This window comes from Cynocephalus volans, chromosome 8 (genome assembly GCF_027409185.1).
Source record: "Cynocephalus volans isolate mCynVol1 chromosome 8, mCynVol1.pri, whole genome shotgun sequence".
In the NCBI taxonomy this organism is placed as follows: Eukaryota; Metazoa; Chordata; class Mammalia; order Dermoptera; family Cynocephalidae; genus Cynocephalus; species Cynocephalus volans.
This window is the reverse complement of record NC_084467.1, coordinates 109,419,825-109,434,887: the sequence shown is the minus strand read 5'-3', so window position 1 is coordinate 109,434,887 and position 15,063 is coordinate 109,419,825. Positions and strand designations below refer to the sequence as shown.

General features: G+C 50.0%; 1 protein-coding gene across 3 annotated transcripts; it reads left to right on the top strand.

Annotated features, from left to right (window-relative positions):
• The first annotated feature begins 7,103 nt into the window (after positions 1 to 7,103).
• SELENBP1 (selenium binding protein 1) lies at positions 7,104 to 14,480 on the top strand. Of its 3 annotated transcripts, none has more exons than XM_063105629.1 (12): positions 7,104 to 7,196; positions 9,773 to 9,829; positions 9,988 to 10,100; positions 10,371 to 10,556; positions 11,248 to 11,368; positions 11,899 to 12,081; positions 12,331 to 12,509; positions 12,941 to 13,019; positions 13,119 to 13,240; positions 13,514 to 13,606; positions 13,748 to 13,866; positions 14,080 to 14,480. In XM_063105629.1, the coding sequence occupies exons 1-12, from the start codon at positions 7,193 to 7,195 to the stop codon at positions 14,240 to 14,242; spliced, it is 1,419 nt and encodes a 472-aa protein (XP_062961699.1). In that variant the 5' UTR covers positions 7,104 to 7,192; the 3' UTR covers positions 14,243 to 14,480. The 3 variants fall into 3 exon arrangements, with proteins under 3 accessions (XP_062961699.1, XP_062961700.1, XP_062961701.1); XM_063105630.1 differs by having other exon boundaries at positions 14,002 to 14,087; XM_063105631.1 differs by lacking the exons at positions 12,941 to 13,019; positions 13,119 to 13,240.
• The last annotated feature ends 583 nt before the right edge of the window (positions 14,481 to 15,063 follow it).

Here is a 15,063-nt window from a genome sequence, read left to right as displayed (position 1 = left end):
TATCTCTACAAATCCTTTTCTATGAACATATTAATTAATTAATTAAACAAATAAATTTAATTTATTAAAACTATATATATATATAGCTTTTTTCCCCACCTTCCTTCTAACTCTGAATATTATCAATCTTTTTATCTTTGAAAATCATCTTAATGTTGCTTTAACAAGCATTTCTCTAATTGCTAATGAGATTGCTAATTGCTAAGTTCTCTAATTGCTATTGAGATTGTGACCTTTTCCTATGTTTATTAGCCGTTTATATTTCATTTTCATATCCTTGGAATATTTTCCTTTGTGTTTTCCAATTGATTTGTTGGAGACCATTTTATATTAAGAACAGTCATTATTTCTCAGTGTAAGCCTTTTTAAATGCTGGTTTCTGAGCAATCTTTTGATGAGCTGAGAAAGGAAATCTTGAGTTCCCATATCCCACGTGGCACTTGGATGTGACTCTGGGGAGATCCTAGAGGAAACCAGCAGGTTAGATATGGTGTAGCCACAATATGGTGTAGCAAACCTAGGACAAGCAATGAGGCTCTTCCCAGGACTCCTTCTGATTCCACGTAGAACTGAGGACAAGTCTTCCAATGCCTCCCGACTCCTGTCTGTTAGGGACAGTGGGAGAAGGATCCCCTACCTTCTTCCCAGGGAGCATCTAGGTGCTAAGGTGGGAAAGTGGAGGCCCTGGGCTCACCAGAGAAGGAAATTTGTTTCTGCTCGTCCTGAGCCTTAGTAGAGAAACTGTGACTCAGGGATATGACTCCAGGGACCAAAGGTCTTTCCCAGCCCCAAATAGGAGGGCTTTTATTTTCCCTTGGATATTTTATTTACAGAACTGTAACATGTCCAAAATGAAAGTTTTATTAGGAGTTCTGATGGCTTAATTTGGGCCATTAACTAAGACTGATGTAATTCTTTCTTCCCAGAGCTCTTAACTGAAAGGGTGCTAGCCAAGTGGGTCTCTGTAATAGTGGAGATAATTGCATAAAAGCCATTTTATGGCTATTGTCTCAGCTCTTCTGGAGCCAGGATTGGCAGAGGAGGAAGGCTGGAGAGAGGGAGTAATAATGGCAAATGTCACCTGTGTCCCTGTAACCTGTAACCAAAGCTGCTGCGACCTCTTCTAGACTGCATGATTGGTTTTCAAACCCACTTCACTTTTTCTTCTTGTATATTAGATGTGTAACAAGATACATAATTTCTGTTCTAGTCAGATCCTTTTTCATTTAAACAAAATCAGTCTTCAGTGTAACTTCCTCTCTTACCTATGGATTAAAGAGACTTTAGAAACTTATCAAAAGAATCTTCGAGATGGCTTTAGTCTGTCCATTCTCTTTCAGGTTTACTGGAAAGATGGATTTGCCTAATATCTCTCCTCAGGTCACTGGTATTCCTGAGTAAAAGCTGACTTCCTATTCCATAAAAAAAAAAAAAAGAGAGAGAGACACACACACAAAAGAGACCATAGAAGGCATGGACCCCTTTAGATCTTGATTCAAATAAAAAACAAACTGCAAAACAAAATTTTATGAGACAATAGAGGAGGTTTGAACACTGATTAAATATTTGAAATAGTAAAGACATTAATTTGTTTTAGATGTGATTATGGTATTATGGTTTAAAAGAATTTTTTTTTCCTTCATGCAAAGGAGCAGAGTAAAAAGAATTATTATCTTGAAGAGATGCATACTGAAATATTAGTGCAAGAAATAATGTCTAGGGTTTGTTTCCAAAAACTCAGGGTTGGGGGAGGCTAGAAGGTATGTTGAAACAAGATGGATTATGAGCTGATTTTTATTGAAGGGGCGTGATATACCTGGGGGTTCCTTATACCATTCTCTCTACTTTTGTATATTTTGAAATTTTCTACTAACAGAGAGAGAGAGAGATCCCTCTCTCACTACTGTCCATTCTTTTCTTCTATTTAAGAAATAGGGGTAAAGTAGTCAAGAAGGTAACATTTGCTCTTTTTTGCAGGTTTTTAATTTTTTTTAATAGACACATAATAATTGTATTTATTTGTGGAGTACAGAGTGATATTTCCATACATGTATATACAATGTGTAATGATCAAATCAGAGTAATTACCATATCCATCGCCTCAAACATTTATCATTTCTTTGTGTTGAGAACATTCGAACACCTCTCTTCCAGCCATTTGGAAATATACAATAAATTATTGTTAATTATAGTCACCTAGCAGCAACAGTTGCTTTTTAAACACCGCTTTCCCCACTTGAGCCATCTCCCTGGCTCTTATCATTAGGCCACTAGCCACCCCTTAGCGCTGCCCACTGGGAGGCCTGCTTCTGCTGAACCTGCGTGGTGCGGCAGTACAGGAGCTTAGAGTGTTCCTTCCCCTGCAGCCCAAGGAGGTGACAAGAGGCCATCCCATAGTAACACAAAGAAGTAAATTGCTAATGGTGAATTTCCAAGCATCAACAGCAGGCCAGAAGGGAGGATATTTCTTTCTGAGTAGATTGGAGGTGAGGAGGACACCCTCCTCACGCCTTTCAAATCACGCTCTTCATAGGCAGCCCTGGCAAGGACATTGTTTTTTTTTTGATTTGGTTCTCTTCTCTGAGCCTTGCTGTTACCCTGAACCACAGGCTTTGAACTCGAAGTCATTCAGATACAATGAGGTGAGCAGAGGCAGCTGAGTGAATTGATAAAACTCTGTTTCCTCAGCATAAGATGAAGAAAAAGACTATTTGCCCCTCCAGGGTTGCTGCAGCCAGTGCTGAGCTAATTGCTAGCGTGCAGGGCCTGGCGCCAGCCACATCTGATGACAGGCTTTCTGTAAACGCTACTTCCTTCAGGCTTCCTGCACACCTCTGAGGGTGTGTAGCTGGTCTGTTAATAGAGGGAAAATGAGCAAGACTCAGAAACGCTGCTTAGCTGGTAAAAACTTCAACTTGTCCAGCCAGTCCTGCCTCAGGACTCCACAGGCTGCTACATTATACACTACAGGCATTTTGTAACATTTGAGGTCTTTTGGTTTGTTTGGTGGGTTTTTAATTTGTTTATGCTGTTTGTTTGCATACAAATCTGTACCTGTATATACCAGACAACCCTCTCTAATGTTGCACCCTCACTCATGCTTTTTTCCTAATTCCTTCCTAGCACTTCTCTGAAATGGTCTTATTTACTTATATGTTGGCTTGATTATTGGCTATCTCCCCTAGAATGTCATCTCTATGAAGGCAGCAACTTTGCCTTGTTCACCACTTTGTCCACCAGCCCTGGCTCAAAACAGGTACTCCAAAAATGTTTGCCAAATTCGAGAAGGAATGAGTGAATGCATGACCGTGCACATGTGTGACTTCCAGAGGAAAGGGCAGGCAGGCGATGGGAGCTACAGCACGGAAGGACCAGGGCTAGTCCTTCTCCCCAGCATGGGCTCCCGCGGTGGCCCTCACCTGCCTTGCATTTGATCCTCCATCCTTCCCTTCTTTCTCCTTATAGTTTTTCTTTTCATATTTTTACTTGATCATTTAATTACAAAAGTAGTACTCATTATTTTTAAAAAATACAAAGGTATATAAAGTAAAGTAAAAATATATAATCATCCCCCTCCTTCCAATTGCCTCTCTCCAAAAGAAACCACAGTTAACACCTGGATGTATGTCCTTCCAGTCTTTTTTTCTGCAGAAGAGGGGGCCTCTGCCTTTCCTTCCCCATCTCTCCCATGAAGACCTCACTGCTCAGTTCAGGAGACAACTGCTTCTTCACTCCTCTCCCCATTTCAAAGAAAGTGTCTCTGCATCCTGGGACTTCCAAGAAACACAGCCCCACAGCTTTCCACATTCATTCTGGTTTTTCTGCCTCCCCACCCGCTCTTCCCTCCAAAACAAACAAAGCAAAATAAAACACACAACAGCACGGAGTGATTGGAAAATCTGAGAGCTCTGGAATCAGGTGGATCTGGGTGGTATCCTTTGGCTCTCTCTGCGTCTCCGTTTCTTCACAGGTAAAAGGGGGAGGCATTACCCACAAGGTTGTGGCAAGGATTGAATTGGCCAATGCAGGCACGGCCTGGTGCCTACCGGCTGGCTCATGTTAATTCTCCTTTCTCCCTAGTCTCACTCCCTAGTCTCACTCCCTCTTACTGAACTTTCATTGTTTCCCTTTCATTTGGTTTAGCTGTAGATGATGAACACCAAATTCCATTTTTTAATTTTTAAACATTAAATTATTCTTAGAGACTCCAACTTCATCATCTCCCCGCCCTTCTCTTGGCTGGGTTTAGTTGTCTTTCCTCACATCCTCATCTCACCCATCAATGGTCTTGGGACCTGTTTAAAGAGGCCCAAGTAACCTGGCTGAGGATGGAGAAAAGGGGGGAAACAACAGCGGCCCCCTTTCCATGCAGCGAAGCCCAGGAATCCACTTCCTGTTTGTGGAGGCCAGGACCAAACCTCAAGAGCAGCAGTAACATAACTGCCTGGCCCTCCGTCCAACTGTCAGCCTGATGGCCGATCTCTTCCAATATCTGGCTTTACTGAGGCTTGAAACTACAGAAAAGACTGTTAGCTCCACCCACCTGGCCTTCCCCTGTGCCCTCTTCTGCGTGGTGGTAGTGCCCACCCTTTCAGTGTAAACAGACCTGGAGGTGAAGTCCGACCCTCTTCCGAGAGATCTGCCCAGAGCTCAGATGGGGGGCAGGAAGCATCCCTTGCTGTCAGTTGGAGTCTCCCAACTCTGGCTGGCTTCTGGCCTGGGAAGGGCAGATCAGAAAGAGAGCCCTTAATTTCCTGAGAAGCAAAATTAGAGTGCTTAGGAGATAATGATGCTGACTGGGGTGTAGTTCTCCACCACCCACTGAGAATGCCCAAGCTCTGTCTGTGCCAGAAGAAGCAAAGAGCCATGGGGCACTTCTCTGTTATCAGCCTGAACACTCTCCCTGGACTGTCTCCATCTGCAGCCCAGATCAGGACAACTTTTGACATCTTGCTGACTCTAGAGCAAGAGTTCAGGTCGAAAGCAACAGGGTGAGGTTGGGGTGCCATGGAGGAGCCGTAGAGACCAGCCAGGCCAGAGATAGGAGCATGAAAAAACTGGAAGTCAATGACAGACTTAAGAACAAACAAAATAACATCTTTTTTGGAGTTAATGGACTTTTGATAAGAGGCAAGGATGGGGTTTCTTTCTCTTTCAGATCTTGGATGGTGGGCTCCCTTAAGCCAAAAAGCAGGAGAATAGAGAGGAGGTAGGAGATGGAGGCGTCAGGAGCAGGAGGAGGGCCAGAGAGCAGGATGAAGGCAGAGCGAGTGGAGGTGGCCAGGAGGCAGGAAGCTGGCACAGACAAGGAAGCAGCCTTCAGGGGCTTCCCCCTGTGGGGCAGCTGCATGCACGAGGCTTACTTCAATGCCCAGCTGGATGATGGCACAAAGTTGAGGATGACAGACCAAGGCAGAGCCAAGAGGGGTTGGGTAGCATTGACGATAAGGGAAGACCCCTGCCCTGGGCAGCCACAGAGGGTCTTCCTTGATGAGCACATGATCCCTCACCAATGGCGACCAGGAGGACAGACACCCATTGCATCAAGGCCCGGTTTTGCTCCCCGTCCCTCCACTCTGGTTTGGAAACACTTTTGTTCTTTCTACTGGCAATCTCAAGCCCAAACTTTATCCTTTTCCCTATCCAATAAAAACTTCACCCCAGAACTTTCATCCAAGGAGATGAAAGTGACTTCTGCAGCAACAGAGTCAGCAGGTTCCTACAAGGGTGGGGCAGGGGTTTCCCTGGGCAAACAGCCAATTTTGAGGAAAGAGAGGGCTGTTGGCTTCAAGAAGGAGACCAGTTTGGGTGGGTTCCCTTGACCTCTCTCTTGTCCAGCCTTTCAAGCACTGGCTTCTCGGGATGAGGCAGCCCCAGAGGGAGTCAGCAGAATCAAGGCCCATCCCTGCTTGAGTTCTTCAGGAAGCAGTTAGCATTTGCCTCAGGGCCATGGGATGTCCCTGGGAGATTATATTAGTAGGCTCAACAGACCTGGGTAGTCATTGAATCCTCCAGCAGCAAAACTCCCTCCTGTCGGACTCCCTCCTGGATAGACAGAGACCCTAAGAGTTTTATGACTTGTCACAGGTCAGCTAGGGACAATGGCACTGTGTTGGGCTGCCCTGGGGTCCCACCATCTAGCCCCTGGGAGCTATTGAGGCACCAGACTGGGAGATGAGGGGTGGGCACTCCACTTTCACATCCTCAGACACGTGAGGGTAATGGAAGGCAAGAATGAGCACTGCAGACTTTTCTTCCACTTCAAAGCTCAAGGGGAATGACTGGGTCTGGGAAAAGCAGAACCTGGACCTGCTACTCGACCCTGGCTCTGTCAGGCAGCTATGGCAGGAGGACATGGGTGAATAGGACTGTGCCTTTTGGAGCATAGATATCTGGAATAAGAGGACAATCATAGGGAAGAGATGATCCTGGCTGTGGAGGTATTAACAGACAGGCCCACAGCCCTGGGTGCATCTGAATGCCAAGAGACAGGTCCTAAAACATAGACAAGCATTTGGAGGCACAGGAATGGGAACATGCATGCACACACTCACACAAACACACACACTTACCCACACAGGCACACGCCATACATATGCACATGTGCACATGCCCACATAGGCATAAATACTCTGGCAGGCACATACTCACATAGGCACACACAAACATACACAAGCCCAAACACAGGCATACATTCACACAGGCACAAATACTAGACAGGAGCACAATCAGAGGCACACCCCCACAGGCACAGATATACACTCACGCAGGCACATACATAGAGGCACACACAGGCAACACACGGGTATACAGGAACGTGCACAGATACACAAACTCACACATACCCAGGCACCCACTAATGAATTACATGCACAGACACAGACATATCTGCATGTGCACACGGTGCTACACACACACGCTTGCGCACACGCACACACAAACACACACCCCATAACTCAAACACAGCTGCCCAGGCCACTTGAGAGAGTTCTGGCCAGCTGCCCGGTGTAGTTCACCCAGGGCTGCAGCCTGGGCCCTCCCCCTGTCCTGCCCCGCCCCCATCTGGCTGTATAAATTCCCTTCCTTTGCTCCTTCCCCAGTACGGCCACCCTCTGACAACAACACAGCTCTCCGCCTTGCCTCGGCCCATTCCTGGCAAACACTTCAGGACCGAAGTGTACCAACAAGCAGCATGGGTAAGGAGGGGGCTTCCAACAACTGCGCATTGCCCACCCTGGCCCACCCCTAGTTTGGAGGGGCCTCCCTCTAGGAAATGAGAGAAAACTGGGGGGGAGGGCAGTTAAGGGACTGGACTCTGCACTATTGTCCCTACCCTGCACACACACACCGCCTACCCTACCTGCCGCCCCCGCCCCCATTTCCCAATTTAGCCAAAGTTTTGGAAAAAGGAGGGCAGAGGGACTGCTGGGAAGAGTGATCCTGGGCTCCCACCCAGCTTCATTCAGCAGGGGCCAGTGCCCTTTTCTCAGGCTTTCTGCAACTGAAAAAATCAGGTGGGGGTTTCTTAGGGGGAGCTTCTGTCCCAGGATCTCAATGTTGGAGACAGACAATCCTGATTTCAGCCCTGGGTCAATTTCTTACTGCAGGGGTAGAGAACCTAAGCCTTTGGTGCAGGTTACTCTCTAGCCACTCCACACAACCAATCCTTTGGGAGGGAAATCAGGGACCCTCACACTCTCACTGGGGAGTTGTTTCAGTGCCCCCCCCAATCCCACAGTCCTCCTATCCCTCCATCTATGGGTTCCTGGATGTCAGGTTGAGGAGGAGTTTGGGTTTGGTTGGGCATGTTGAGCTCCTTGTTCCCTTGGAGCTGGGTCTTCCCCAAGCTGGCAGAATGCCCAGTAGCCAGCATGGCACTGAAAACCCAATTGAGCATTCCCTGGGTTCATCTCAAACCCAGAGATGCTCAGAGACTTTGCTTGAGATACTTAAGACAGGGGGCATTCCCCAGAAAGAAGAATGATGCTCCCTGCGACCTGAGTGCCATGAAGGGCCTGACCCTAAGAAATGCAGGGAGGTGGAGGCTCTGAGGGGCTGATGCTGTGGAATGGGCAACACCTCCTTCACCTCTTTACTTCTCTCTCAGTCTCCCTTGGCCTTTGTAGTTTTTGTAACTCTGTATTGATGCCTTACAGTTTTTGAACCTCCTTCTCCTTCTGTGTCTAGCAACCTCCTTCCCCTCCCCCTGGCATCCTGTGCCAAGCATCGGCACTTCTTGATTGTGTAGACTCAGGAATTCCTCTCTCTCTCACCCTGCCCCACCCGCCCCCCAGCCCTCTGCCATCAGGCACTGCCTGGCATTCTTTCCCTCCTCTGGCACAGCGCAACCCACACTAACACACTTCACCTCGATGAAAGTACTTTTGAATACATTGTATGTGCCCATATTTATACGACACTTCTCTTTTATGAAAATACTATTGAATACATTGCCTTATCTGACCTTCACATCTACCTAAAGAAGTAGGTAGGATATTATTATTGCCCCCTTTTAGCAAAGGAAGGGAAGAAAATGGATAGAGTAGGTGTCAAACCTAGAACTTGAAACTGGGTTTCCGGACCCTACGATGCTGTTCCTAAGTCACTGGGCTGCTACAAGTGGGATCCCAGGCACCAGTGGAGGCTCGACTCTGGCTATTCATGGCTCCCCATTTGTGGCCCACACTGGCCACAGGACAGGGCAGGAGGCGGTGCCCAGTCCTCTGAACTCCACTCCAGGATTTCTTTCAGCCTGCAGCTCCTCCGTCTGTGTTATTACTCGCCCTTCCTCCCAGGCAGGACCCAAACCCTGAAGCTGGGGTTCTGGCAGCTGTGACACTTCAGCCCTCCTTCCCAGTCAGCTGATCTTCAGCTGACTAGATCAGAGCGGCCTCTCTTGCCAGACTTCTGGGACAGGGAGAGCCACTCCCTGCAGCTCTGGTGGGTGGGCCTCTGAGCTCTTTGGAGTTGGGCCAAACACCTTACTTTACAGGTAAAAGAAGTGAGGTCCACCCAGGGGTAGAAACCAGCCTAAGAACATTCAGATGGTAGCAGCCCAGGCAACCTTGAACTCTAGCTTCCTATGGCTCCTCTCGGTGACCAGACCCTTGGTTATGTAATCCAGGCCCTGTCCAGCAGCCTGGGATCAGGACCCGGAGGAGAGAAAAACAGGAAGCGTCCTAGACCCTGGTCTAGCTACATTTCAGTGAAGGGAGCTGAGCAGGCACCACCCCCACTCCCTGAGAGCTGTTCCTCAAGAACAGCCAGGGTTTACTGGGCTTCTACCAAGCAAGCGCAAAGCTGCACATTTGACTGCTCCTTCCTATTTATTTCTCATAAAAAACCATTGTGGTGTTCGTATTATCCCCTTTTTACAGATGCTGTGAAAACTGAGGCCAGAGAGGTTAAATAATTTGCCCAAGCTCCCATGGCTAGTCAGTGGTGGGCTAAGATTGGAACCCAAGTCAGTGTCATAACCACTACACCACACAGCCTCTTCTGCACTCACCCTACTCTCGCCCACCCCTGGTCCCTACTGGAGTGTCTGTCCCCCTTCAGGTCATGTCTCTCCAGCTCTTCCTGCCACACCCTCACACTTGTCAGAGCTCTGAGGGGATGGGGAGGATAGGCCAGAGCAATAGGGCTGGAGTGGTGACCTGGGACAGCAGGGTGTCTGCCCTGGCTTGCCAGGGTATGTGTTGCAAGCTTTAAGGAGGGAGACTTCACCCTCCAAAGGGTGCTCCAGCCAACATGCCCCGTTGTGTTTCCACAGCTACGAAATGTGGGAAGTGTGGACCCGGCTACCCTACCCCTCTGGAGGCCATGAAAGGTAATTGCCCAATGTCTGGGAGCCAGCGCCCCTCTACTGATTCCGCGGCTGGTGGGATTGGGGGACCTCAAGCTGGCCTCCACCCTCTAGTACACCTAGGTCTGCCCCTGCAATTCTCCCTGCCCCATCATCCCTGATGACTGTTTTCTACCCTCCAGGACCCCGGGAGGAGATTGTCTACCTGCCCTGTATTTACCGAAATACGGGCATTGAGGCTCCGGATTATCTGGCCACTGTGGACATTGACCCCAAGTCTCCCCAGTATTGCCAGGTGAGGCAGGGCTTGGGCACCAGCATCCTCTTAGACCCCTCCTCTAGCCCTGGCCCCGGTGCTGCCCTTCTCCAGCTCCTTCTTCGCCCTCCCTGGGTATGGTTGTGCAGGCTGTTCACTGCACAAGGGTGCCCCCATGGGATGAGGGGAGTGTTGAAATCCAGTCTGTGCTGTGCTGCCAGGCGGAAATGCGGGGAGGGGTGCTTTTCCAAAAGCACAGAGAGGTGTGGCCTGGGCAAGCACCACCCTTGTCCACCCTCCCCTTCCTAGGTCATTCACCGGCTGCCCATGCCCAACCTGAAAGATGAGCTACATCACTCGGGATGGAACACCTGCAGCAGCTGCTTTGGTGACAGCACCAAGTCACGCACCAAGCTGGTGCTGCCCGGTCTCATGTCTTCCCGCATCTATGTGGTGGACGTAGGCTCTGATCCCCGGGCACCGAAGCTGCACAAGGCATGTCCTCTGCCCTTGCCTGCTTGGAGACCCTACTGCGCTGCTGTCCCGAGCAGCCTATAGGCCGGAAGCCACTCCTAAGCCAGCTGCCTCCAGCCTTGTGCCGCATCTGGCTCAGCAGCAGGGAGGGAGGTTAGACTTCACAGGATAATTACCGAGGCATGCTAGGTTGTCAGCATCCAGCACGGTGGCCCAGGGCACCTGAGACAAGGGAGGAGGCTTCTTGTTTTACTCTGAGATGGGGAGGGAGCAATAATTCCCCCCAACTCTTCGTGAGCCCAGGGCTTCCTCTAGGAAGGAGCGTCCAGCCCTTCCTCTGAACACTTTGTTCAGTACCCTCTTGATGCTGGGCACTTAGTGTTTTGGCTGCTGGTGATACAGTTGACATTGGCATCAGTCCAACCCAGGAGAAGCTTATGGTCTTACAGAGCTGTGAGCGCCTTCAGGACAGACAGGGGGAGAAGTCAGTGCTTTCTGCCTGGGGAGTTATTTGCAGTCTCTCTGACTTTCGCTTGATGCTCTGTAGACATTACCAGACAGAATCTTTGCCATATTCCTGCAAGGAGAGTTGTGTCCATGTTTCGAAGGAAAAGAGGACAGGGTCAGCAGATAGAAGTAGGGGAGTGTGGGGACAGGGAGTGGGGACTCCTGGCCCTGTAAGATTCTGATGCCATTCCCCATCTCTCTCCAGGTCATCGAGCCCAAGGACATCCACGCCAAGTGCAACCTGAGCTATCTCCACACCAGCCACTGCCTGGCCAGTGGGGAGGTGATGATCAGCACCATGGGAGACCCCAAGGGCAACGGCAAAGGTACTTCCACAGCTATGAAATGCGGGAAGCATTTGTCTGTTGGGGGAGCAGATGCCATTCCTAGACTTAATAACACTTACGAGTAGACGTCTGGTGGTATTTGCAAAGATGTATCAAGGTGTCATCACATATTCAGCAAGAGAGCAACATATTGGGCATTCATGTTGAATTACAAATAAATATAATCTGTCTATTCTATTTAAAAAAATGTAGTGAGCAGAATGGAGCTTAGACTCTGGGAGGAATCCCACTCTGAAAGTGAGTGCCAGAAGATCTCTTGGCTCGAGGGGAAAAGATTTTCCCCTATGTTCTCAGAAAGGGATCAAGTTGATGGGAGGTTGGGGCGCCAGAGAAGAGCCCCACCTCTCACCTGGCCAACTCTGGGTGGGACCCTTTGGACACCTGGATCTAAGGAGCCGACAAACCCAGTAGGAGGAGAGGGCCCAGGCAATGGGCTTAGAGCCTCTTGGACATGCCTGGGGTGAGTCTCTACTGCCTCTACCTGTCACCCTACTTCCTTCCTTGCTCAGGGGGTTTCCTACTGCTGGATGGGGACACATTTGAGGTGAAGGGGGCATGGGAGCAGCCTGGGGGTACCGCACCATTGGGCTATGACTTCTGGTACCAGCCTCGACACAATGTTATGATCAGCACCGAATGGGCAGCTCCCAAGGTTTTCCAAGATGGCTTCAACCCTGCTGATGTCGAGGCAGGTGAGGATCCCCTCATGGGCCAGCAGGAGCTTTGGGCTTTCTGCTCCAAAATCCCATGCCAAATCTCCAGGCCTCTTCCTTCCTTTATGTGGACCCCACACTCTCAGGGTGATGGCATAGGATGTGCTGGGTGCTCAGATTTGCTTTGCTCAAGCGTCTTCCTGATCTCTCCAACCCTCGTCAGTGCCCCAGACTTTGCTCGTGCCCTCCTGCCCTGACCCTAAGCCCACCCTCCTCCCCCCACCCCAGGGCGGTATGGGAGCCACTTACATGTGTGGGACTGGCAACGCCATGAGATCGTGCAGACTGTGCCTCTAAAGGATGGGCTCATTCCCCTGGAGATCCGCTTCCTGCACAACCCGGCCGCTACCCAGGGCTTTGTGGGCTGTGCCCTCAGCTCCAACATCCAGCGCTTCTACAAGAATGAGGTAACCTGCGCCCTCCAGTCCTCCCTCCCAGCGGTCTTGTCAGCACCTCTGCCCAGCCTTCTTTAACGATGTCCCCTGGTTCCATCAGCTCAGGCTTCTCTAGGAACAAACAATGAGCCACATGCCCTGCCTCTCTTCTCTCAGTGCTAGGCTAGTTTCCCCCTGAACCCTAACTGGCTATATTAATTCATTCATTCCGAAACTATTTCATGAGCTTCTATGTAAGGCATGGTGCTATATGCTGGGAATGCAGTAGTGAAGCAGACCCGATCCTGCTTAAGGGGCTCGCATGGAGTTACACCCTAGTGGCAAGAAGGTCCTACATCAGCCATCTCCCTTCCAGGCTCTGGGCAGACCCATATTTGACCCCCAGCCCCCAACTCTGACAGGCTCACCTCTCTGCCTCTTAATCTCACCACTCCCCAACATAGGGAGGTACTTGGTCAGTGGAAAAGGTGATCCAGGTGCCCCCCAAGAAAGTGAAGGGCTGGATGCTGCCTGAAATGCCAGGTGAGTGTCTAGGGGAGGGCAGGTATCAGAAGGTTGATTCCTGGCCTGGGGAACAAGAGTTCTTAAAGACTTGGAACCCACACACACCTCCCTCCCCAGCCCTGATCACTGACATCCTGCTGTCCCTGGATGACCGCTTCCTCTACTTTAGCAACTGGCTTCACGGGGACCTGCGGCAATATGACATCTCTGACCCACAGAGGCCCCGCCTCACTGGACAGGTGCTGGCCCTGGAAGGATGAGGAGGAGGGAAGGAAGGAAGGAGAAGGGAGTCTGGGGATGGGGCAGAGGGTATGAAGTAGTGGGGGATGATAGGGAGGTGCAGGAATAGCAAAAATGTGGGCTGAGGGATAGTGCAGGCCCAGGGGAGCCATGGCTAGACATGGGGAACGGGTCTGAAAGGAGTGCAGGATTTGTGATGAGGCTGGATGCTCTTCCTGCAATGGCCACACTTCTCACCACTGTCCTCCTTTACCTCTGTACCTCCCACCCAGCTCTTCCTTGGGGGCAGCATTGTGAAGGGAGGCCCTGTGCAAGTGCTGGAAGACCAGGAGCTAAAATCCCAGCCAGAACCCATGGTGGTCAAGGTAAGGACCTATCCCCTTACTCACAGGCCGCCTTAGATCCAGGCTTGAGGAGTATCAGGGTGCAGCATCTGAGTATGCTCTTGAGGATCTGGGGGTGCCTATGATCTGTTACCCTGGGGTCTGACCCCTGGTTTTCCCAAGGGGAAACGGGTGGCTGGAGGCCCGCAGATGATCCAGCTTAGCCTAGATGGGAAGCGTCTCTACGTCACCACATCGCTGTTCAGTGCCTGGGACAAACAGTTTTATCCTGACCTCATCAGGTGAGAAGTAGACTTGGGCTTGCTTCCCCAACCTTCCTCTCCCAGAGGGGTCATTTGGCCTTCTGAAGACTCCTCTGTGATCTCAGCTGAGCCCCACCTTACAGATGGCCCATTCAGACCCCGCTCTTTCCTCAGGAACCCACCCCCTACACTCGCAAAATCTTGAGGGAAGAAGGTGGCCACCTCCCTTACCCCCTTCCCCTTTTCCACCAGAGAAGGCTCTGTGATGCTGCAGATCGATGTAGACACAGTAAATGGAGGGTTGAAGTTGAACCCCAACTTCCTGGTGGACTTTGGAAAGGAGCCCCTCGGCCCAGCCTTGGCCCATGAGATCCGCTATCCTGGGGGTGACTGCAGCTCTGACATCTGGGTCTGAAGTCCAGCCCTCATAGCTCCTGCTCTCCATTCTGAGCCCTCACTCCTGCAGGGACTTGGCTTCACTCTGCTCTCTCTTGACCCCCGACTCTTGGCTGCTTGTCCCACCAAAGCCAAACAGAGACTGTTGAAACACATTGAGCGGTACCTCCATTTACTGACTGCTATTGCTTGTTGCTCACTGTGCTGTTTTTACATGAGCTCTTGGAAGCACCAAGAAATAAACTGGTGAAGCTGTTCCTCGGATTGCCTTGTCTTTGGGGGTACAGGGCCTATGACTCCTCTTCTGCTAAAACTTTAAGTCTTTCTTAGTCAGGATCTCCAGAGAGACAGAATCAATAGGATATGTTATAAATATATGATAGAGATTTATTAAGGGAATTAGCTCACACGGTTGTGAAGAATAATCACATGATAGGCCATCTGTAAACTGGATGCCGGTAGTGTGGCTCAGTCCAAGTCTGAAGGCCTCAAACCAGGGAAGCTGATGGTGTCTATGGTGTAAGTCCTGGAAGCCAAAAGCTGAAGAGTCTGGAGCTCTGTTGTCCACAGACAGGGGAGAAGAGTGTATCCCAGCTCCAGTGGACAGAGAGAGAGCTTCACCTCTTTCCTCTGTCTTTTGTTCTTTCCAGACCCCCAGCAGACTGGATGGTTCCCACCCACATTGAGGGTGGGTCTTTCCCACCCAGTCCACTCAAACTCTCATACTAATCTCTGCTGGAAACACCCTCAGGGACACACCTTAAAAGATTGCTTTACGAGGTTTCTCAGCATTCCTTCATCTAACCAAGATGACATGTAGAATTAACCTTCATGGTATCT

Coding starts and splice junctions, on each gene's coding strand:
- SELENBP1 (XM_063105629.1), top strand. Junction 10,101..10,370: donor AGTCTCCCCAGTATTGCCAG/GTGAGGCAGGGC, acceptor TCCCCTTCCTAG/GTCATTCACCGGCTGCCCAT. Junction 13,867..14,079: donor TTTTATCCTGACCTCATCAG/GTGAGAAGTAGA, acceptor CTTTTCCACCAG/AGAAGGCTCTGTGATGCTGC.